The sequence below is a fragment of the Macrobrachium nipponense genome, chromosome 23, assembly GCF_015104395.2.
Source record: "Macrobrachium nipponense isolate FS-2020 chromosome 23, ASM1510439v2, whole genome shotgun sequence".
NCBI lineage: Eukaryota > Metazoa > Arthropoda > Malacostraca > Decapoda > Palaemonidae > Macrobrachium > Macrobrachium nipponense.
Genome location: NC_061090.1, coordinates 18,073,826 through 18,082,473, shown reverse-complemented (window position 1 = coordinate 18,082,473; position 8,648 = coordinate 18,073,826). Strand labels below are relative to the sequence as shown.

General features: G+C 37.7%; 1 protein-coding gene across 1 annotated transcript; it reads left to right on the top strand.

Annotated features, from left to right (window-relative positions):
• The first annotated feature begins 56 nt into the window (after positions 1-56).
• LOC135196270 (adhesion G protein-coupled receptor E1-like) lies at positions 57-8,072 on the top strand. Its single transcript, XM_064222977.1, has 7 exons — positions 57-193; positions 1,344-1,371; positions 1,630-1,764; positions 2,685-2,795; positions 5,783-5,893; positions 6,430-6,603; positions 7,838-8,072. The coding sequence occupies exons 1-7, from the start codon at positions 131-133 to the stop codon at positions 8,005-8,007; spliced, it is 792 nt and encodes a 263-aa protein (XP_064079047.1). The 5' UTR covers positions 57-130; the 3' UTR covers positions 8,008-8,072.
• The last annotated feature ends 576 nt before the right edge of the window (positions 8,073-8,648 follow it).

Here is an 8,648-nt window from a genome sequence, read left to right as displayed (position 1 = left end):
CGTCGGGTTGGGTAACTAGTATATAAAGCGAGGCTTCGGCATTATTATTTAAGCCACTGGAAGGAACACATCCTTTTGAGCAAAAGCTTTCTTGCTGATTACAAGTCTGTGCCTCCATTTGCAAGGAACCATGAAGACAATCTTGTCTCTCCTTTTCATCGGTTGCATTGCCTTTGCAGCAAAAAACTCTGCCGTAAGTTTTCTTCTCCACTACGCAAAGGAACACTAACTTTTTTTACCCCAGCCCATACATTCCACACAAAACTATAGTGCCACCCAATTCAATTCTCACGTCTATTTCTTTTGACAAACGTAGACTTTATATAGTGCAATAAATACCACCATTGTTCCACAATCAAGAAAATATATTAATGCAGGTCTAAATTTCCATCACAGGAAATAAAAGAAACAAAGCGAAGTCATATGGGACTTTAAAAAAACAATATTCCTAGGTTTATTATTAGCTCTTGACTTTATTCCTCTCCTGGCAAACTATATCAATGAATTTCAGGTCGTAAGAGGGGGCACATCATATATTTCACTGAAGGTCAATGCTGGGTCAATTCTGCATTTTCATTTAGGCCTCAAAAAAGTTATACAGAATACAATTTAACTGCTTTGTCAGCTTCATTTTGGGCGTTTAGACATGTCTTGATATTAACAAATACCTTCTTAACTTCTTACGACGTCTATATGGTTTTGCTTGTTGCTTACTTCATTGAAATGTTGTCAAGGGATCCTCACTTCCCGATTTTTTTTTTTTTTAATATTTCATTCAAGATATTTATTTGAATATTAATTTTCTGGTTGTGCTTGTTTCTGGAACTTGCATTTTTGGTGACAATGCAATTTTGAGCTTGAAATATCCTGGAAACCGGATAAATATTTCCTTATCTTTCACTGTATGATGGGGTCTCTGCTTCACGAAGACCAGACGGCGTTACTGTCAGTCAGATGTGATTTATAAATTATATATACTTGATTATATATACTTGATTTATAGATTATATATACTTGATTTCATTAGTAACCTTCGATAAGGAAGCCATTCAGATCTGTTGCTCGCATTCAGCAGAACCTTGTTTTTCCAAGTATTCCCAGTCACAATTCCTGTCTGTATTCCTTTACCTGTTAGAAATAAGTGCCAGCAATAGCCCATGGCCCTAAAGATACTAAATGTGCTACCACCACTTTTAACATGTTTTAGATAATACTATTCCAAGTATGAATACTTTGCAATTCCAGTGCCTTTTTTGTCAAAGCACAATTACTATAGTTTAATGCGAAACGCAGTCGTTTTTATAGACAATCATTTTTTAATTCAATTGTTCTTCATTTTGCAGGAAAGTGAAGATGGAGAACACGCTAATGGTGAGTGCAGTTGCTTCTTTTCAGAGGAATTTTTAAGTTTAGGACAGATATTATTCTCACCTCCAACATACTTTGTACTATCTTGAAGGAACTCCGTCTGAGGTAACGTCTGTGCCAGACTAAATATTGAATTATATTTGATTTTTCATATCTCCGATTTAAACATACGGAAATAAAAACGTGTGTATGCATTTCTTGAGTCGTGTTTGTATAGAGAGAAGTGTCTAGGACTGATTTTCAAACCCTCACCCCAAACAGCTAGCTGCAAGCCCAAGAAAGAATGCGCTGATTACAAAGGCTTCTGCGTCAGAGACTCTGATCCAACAGCATGCTCCAAAGGACTCCTCTTCCCCTCGCTGTGCACCAGCGACCACTGTTCTTGCTGCTTAGGAGGTAAGAATGACTGCTGTTGTCTCGTGTAGAATCTCGGATACGGAAATGCAAACCATATTTTCGACAATCAACTGCTTTCTAATGTTGGTGAAAATTCCATCACGACTGAATGGGATCAACACTCCCGAGTTGGACAAGTATATATATATAATATATATAATATATATCTATATTATATATATATATATATATATCTATATATATATATATATATATATATTATAGGACTGTGTATAACTTCCTTTTCCTCAGAAAACATCCAAGGCACTGTGTCCGTCAAACAGAATAAGTGGTTTAACATACTTATTTTCAATTCTTTAAAACTGGAGATAAATACCTTTCCTTGTTTGATAAGATTAACCATTTACATATGATTTTCAAATCATTCACCTTGCAGAATAAATGAATACTGTAATTTCAATCAAGGGTGAGTAGGAATAAGCAGATGCAGGTCTTTGTTCCTCTGATCTCGTTCGTGATCCAGAGTTCATAGAAAGACAAGGTTTTGTAACTTCTCAAGGTTAACTACAACAACTAAACATGAATAAAACTGTCTCCTAACCGAAGGGAAACTTCATCTTCTTTTAACTGCCTTTTTCCAAATTATTCGCTGACATTAATTTCAAGTATTGGGGGAAAATATGGAGACTTCGAAAAGTAAACGAATTTTAAAAAGCTATCTATATTATTTACTGGCTTATGCGAAGTTTCACAGGCCATAAAATCCCTTATGGCTTATGTACTTATTCATCTTGATCACTTATCAGGTGACAAGTGCTACATATAAAATACGTAAGGTGGTAATGAACCACACCACCAGTGATTACAGATGTGTTCGTGCTCTGTCTGTCTACCCATCTAGCTGGCTATCTATCTCGTACTACACGCCTAAACTTTCTTATTTTTTCCCATTTCCTCAGACAGCTGTTCCAATGCTACTTGTCCCGCCAATTCGACTTGTGTCAATACTCTCCGAGGTTACGAGTGCACCTGCGTGAAGGGATACAAAAAAGTGAATGGTACTTGTGAAGGTAAGAACTACAGCCTCATTTCTCACTTCTCGATTGTAGTACAACATATTTTCTGTTACTAGGCAGTAGTCAATATCATAGGAGAACGATTAGTAGTACAGTTCTATGTAAGTTTTCAGTTTGTTTACATGGGTTTTCCTTTAGTACTGATATGATCAGGGTGTGCGTACGCATCACTTTGCATTCCCATGGGGGTTTCTGGTGCCTCATTTCAATTTATGGCCGCGTTGCGTTCTCCTGGTTGTCAGCATTGATGACCATAGCCATTTTGAAGCGAGATTCCACAACAAATCAACCTGAAGTCCTTCCACTGAGAAAAGGACATCATCGCTACATTCATCATTTAACTGCAGGCAACTTCCCCTGCGTCACCTGCTTTAAATGCCTGCATTAGAAGTGTACTGTAGTACTACTTGTGTTTACAATTTCACTCGAACCTTTTACAGCTCTTCCTTCAGAAACAAAGACGACTTTCCTTCTCGTACTTCCCTTCAAAATTAGGATTGAGACAAATTCTCAGCGACTGATGTCGACTGTCTTTGACGTGATCAAAATACCTGAGCTAATCTGCATCCCATAATAGCTCCTGGGGTCCGAACTGTCCCTTCTACTCTGTAACAAATCCCTTCTTCCGTCTTTTTATCCCGACCGGTTGCGTTTACTCTCAAATACCTCCCCTGAAGAACGGCGTTCACTCCTTCAACATCCATGACATTGTAGTATAATGCTCCATAGCATAAGGTTCTACTTGTCTTCAAAGGCTTACTCTTACTGAGAGACATTTTCAATTTACTCCCGCAAAAAGAACACGCAGACTCTTTCTTCACCATTTACTCTCACCAACTGACACCGTCTGCAGCAATATTAAGTGTGCCTCACTTCATCCACGTTATCTTTTAACTGGAAAACTAGCACCGACGGTGCCGGTCCTCTCTTGACTTTTCTAATCAGTCTATCAATATTATTATTCTTCTTCTTCCCAGCTGGTTCCCATTTTTATGTGGGGTCGCTGTTTCGGATGAGTCGTTTCCATCTATTTCTATACTGCACTTCTGCTTCATCAATTCCCTTCTCATATAAGTCTACTCTCACATAGTCCTTCCATCTCTTTCTTGGTCTCCCTCTTCTCCTTTCCTTTAACCTTCCATCTCTTTATTGGTCTCCCTCTTCTCCTTCCTTGAACCTCCATCTCCATAGTATGTCTCCCAGAGTGGTCCTCATCTCTCCTCAACAGGTGTCCATACCATCTCAGCCACCCCTCCTGCACTTTCTTTGATACTTCCACCACCTTAGTCGACCCCCATATGTAGTCATTTCTGATCCTATCCTCTCTTGTCACCCCACCTAAGCATTCTCATTTCTGCCACATCCATCTTCTTCTGCTCAGTTTTTCTCATGCTTGCTGTTTCCGTACCATACAGCATTGCTGTTCTTACCACCGTCTTGTTGTTTCAGCCTGCCTGTACCCGATGTTTTACTTCTTCTTCCATACTTCCTCCAGCGTTAAAAAAAGATCCCAAATACTTAAACTTATCAACTCTCTTTATTTGATCTTCACCAAGCTGAGTACTTTCTCTATCATCCCCCTCAGTGGTGGTACACATATATTCTGTCTTAGATCTACTTATTCTCATTCCTCTGTCCTCCAGTACTTGTCTCCATCTTTCCAATTTCGTTTCCAGATCTTCCCTGCTCTCTGCGCACAGAACAATATCATCCGCATACAATATGTTCCATTGTACTGCCTCCCTTACTTCCTCTATTATAACATCCATAACTATGTTAAAGATAAATGGGCTCAGAGCTGACTCCTGGTGTAATCCTACTCTCACCTCAAAACCCTCTGTCTCCCCAAGACTGCTCCTCACTCTGGTAAATACATTGCGGTACATCTCTTGTATCAATCGCACGTACTTCTCTGGCACCATCTTCTCCCCGACTCCTCCATACCTCTTGTCTCGGGACTCGGTCATAAGCCTTTTCAAGGTCAATGAATACCATATGTAGATTCCTTTGCCTTTCCCCGAATTTCTCCATTAGTGCCTCAAACAAAATATAACATCTGTTGTTCCCCTTCCCTTCATAAATCCCATCTGCTCTTTACCTATTTGTACTTCTTCTCTCAGTCTAGCATCTATCATCCTTTCCAGTATCTTCAAAGTGTAGGGCATCAATTTAATGCCACTATAATTACCACACTCTTGGACATCGCCTTTCCCTTTAAAAATTGGGATCAATATACTCCCACGCCACTCATTTGGTATCTTTTCCTGTTCAAGGATCTTTATCATAAGATCGTACAGTATATCCACTCCTTCATCTCCTTATACTTTCCATGCCTCCATAGGAATCATGTCTGATCCGGTTGCCTTCCCATTCTTCATCTTCTTCATTGCATTCAGTACCCCTTGCCTAGAAAACCTCATTGCCATCCATTGTTTACTTGCCCATCCTCTCTTATTAGTCTATTGTTTTCTTCATTTAATAAATGTTCGAAATATTCTTTCCATCTCTTCACAATGCCTTCCTCCTTTCTATGTACTACACCATCTTGATCTTTTATTTGTTTGATATGTGTAATATCTTTGGTGCTCTTATTTTTAGCCTTTGATAGCTTGATCATCTTCTTTAATCCTTCCTTTGTCCCCAGCTCATTATACACACCATTATTACTGAACTTAAAGAAATGTGAGAAATGTTATACGTTTGTCCTAAGCCACCTATGCACTAAATCACATACTTTCAAGTTCACTGTCTCTTCATTTTCATCATGAAAACTACCATTTCTACCCAACAATCACATTATTGTCCCACATATCCTCAGCGGCTCCTTGCTCTAGCTCCTCCAGTTCTATCATGAGCTCTGTGGGGGCTTGTCTGTCTTCTGAGTATATACAAATATTTCCTGTACCTTTTTCATAAAACTCACAACACTCCACAAAATCACAAAACTCCAGGGTATTTTTTAATTGTATTTTGATTTCCAGATATAGACGAGTGTTCGCAGCCGTCTGCTTGCCTTCCCGGTCAAAGATGCACAAACACTCCAGGGTCCTTTGAGTGCAGCTGCAGAAGTGGCGAGCAAGTGATGTGCGTCAGTAAGTATTTGCTCCTTTGAGATCAGTTCTGTCAAGTGAAGGAGCTATTTTACTTGTTCATATGCAGCAAAAACTAGATAGAGTAAGTTTATGTATAATGACAGTTGGAATCTCAAATGTTGTTTAACGGAAACTGAATTTTTGCAACCAATGTAGATATGAATGCGTTGGGAGAGGGGTGATATTTTGCATGCACCTTCCACAATTGCGTTCATTATGTTTGTGCAGATTTGCTTGCATAAACAGAAAAGATGTAATTAGGATTTTACTTTCGATGACTGTATGCCATCATGTGTTTATTTTGTAGACTTTTGGTCAGCGTTCCTTCAGGATTCATTAAAAGAATATGAAAAGACAATTTCAAGTTTCAGTAAAATCTGGAAAAGATTTTTTCATTTTGGTTTTAGATCTTGACCTCCTACAGTTCACCGCAGTCGAGGGAGTACTAGGTGCAAGACCGCTCACTTTTGCTATTCATATGCCATTCGATTTTACTTACGGACAGGAATAACTTTGTATGTTCATCGACTTTGCAGAAAGATGTCCTCTTAAAACCAATTATTATCCTGCATATGGTTGCGTTACGAAGATTTCCGGACCAATGACCCTACAAGATGCTAGAACGAGATGCGCTTTTGAATACGGAAGTTTGTTGGTAGTCAATGATACTGCAATGCTGAATGACACGGGACTTTTCGGAAACTTACCAAGTACGTAACATTCAAGTTTGTTTTATTTTTCACTCTTGTGAAAAGATTTACTGCATGGATATTCCCTATAGGCGAAGGAAAATGTTTTTCATCTTGATTTAATATACTGCTGTGCAGCTACATAAAAGTCAAAGTTACTGCAGCGATGGACTCATACACAGTATTATATAATACTATATATATGTACTACCTATATATTATATATAATATATATATATAGATATATATATATATATAAATATATATATATATCTATATATCTATATATATATATATATATATATATATATAATATAAATCATATATATATATACCATTTTTTCATTTATGTAAGCTTAGTAGTGGCAAGCGTTGCCAAAGTGGAAAAATATTATTATCAACGAGTTGTTAATGTGAACTGAAAAGTGTCCCTGTTGCTGAAACGGTAAAGCTCTGTAGTCAGGACCTGTGACTCCCAGAGTTCATCTACAACGAGACTGAGACTAGTGCATAACATGGCCATCGGCGTCCATGAAGAGTTCTGATATTCTGCAGATTTCCTGTCCCGATCATATCTTTGGAAGGCCATCAAGATTGTCACCTTGCAGGAACCGTTCAGCTGTAGCGTTTTGTGCAATAATCCAAAAGGCCCTCCACAGCCATGGAGATATATATATATATATATATCTTTATATATATATATATAATATATATATATATATATATATATATATATATATGATATATATATAAACTGCATGCCAATCAGCGAAGCTATAGTGTAGTCGTGAAAATTGTTCGTGAACTCTTTCGTACAGCTGGCACATCCGGCTTTCGATATTTAATATATCATGGACAAAAATGAGTGATATTCAAAGCACTCTGCCCCCAAAAGTAAATAAGAAAAAATCCTGCATTTCCGTATTTCTAGAATTAGTCTTCTGCTGCAGTGCATAAGCTAAGCCTGAATCCATTTCACTCTTAGTTTCTTTCTTTGTAACATTTTAGTTTACTAAACATATTTAAAATGTGAGAAACGTTGTTGAAAGAAGATGCAAATACGGTAGTAATTTAGAAATTTTTGATTCAATACAAAGCTTAAAGATTTAGCCAGGGGACTGAACATTTTACCAAGAATATTAAGTTCTTCTAAGACCGTTGTTATTCGTTTGGCAAATTTAAGACCACATATGCTTGCTACAGAATATACTGAACAAGAATGGATTGATAAGTCATTAAAATATTTCATTTCCAGTGAAAGCGTGGGTAGAGGTAACTCTACCTGGATGGAATTCATCGTCCTGTTTGTCGTCACCTGCCATTTCTGATTCAACATTTGGACCTACTGCCTACAATATTTCGCGTACCGCTTGCACGACGAGGCTAGACACAGCCTTCTGCTCTGTAGTACCCAATTGGCTTTGAAGGTTCATCTTATAAATATGAATCAAACCTACTGCTGAGTAGGCCATTAAAGTTTGATTGCATTGCTTTAGAGTTTTAATGTCCCTTTTTTAAAGATATGAATATCTTCATTTTTTTCCCTTGGGTTTACGTCACACATACGTTTTTCAAAATACCATAAACAATATATATATATATATATATATATATATATATATATATATATATATATATATATATATATATATATATATATAATAGAGAGAGAGAGAGAGAGGAGAGAGAGAGAGAGGAGAGAGGAGAGAGAGACGAGAGATGGAGAGAGAGAAAAAGAGGAGAAATAACTGTGCGTCTCTCCCGATGCAGGAGACATGATATGTGAATTCGAGACCTTCCAACGGTGGGAGGAGGTTCTGGGTAAATGAGTGGTTAGTTGCCCTTTCATGTGTGGTGGTTTAACGATATGAAATTCATTAGGTCTTCACCTCCACCAACTAATGAGAACTGCCATCAGGATGGATAAAGACGTGAGAATGGTTTCTTACATGTCTGTGCTATAATGGCCTGCAAGGGGATCACAAAGAATACACATACAATGTAATAAGCAAGAAAGAAACCTTATCGTGCGCAAAACACTTGACAAAGTTAAATTAGGTGAGAGC

Coding starts and splice junctions, on each gene's coding strand:
- LOC135196270 (XM_064222977.1), top strand. CDS start 131: ATGAAGACAATCTTGTCTCTCCTTTTCATCGGTTGCATTGCCTTTGCA. Junction 194..1,343: donor TTGCAGCAAAAAACTCTGCC/GTAAGTTTTCTT, acceptor TTCATTTTGCAG/GAAAGTGAAGATGGAGAACA. Junction 1,372..1,629: donor AGATGGAGAACACGCTAATG/GTGAGTGCAGTT, acceptor CACCCCAAACAG/CTAGCTGCAAGCCCAAGAAA.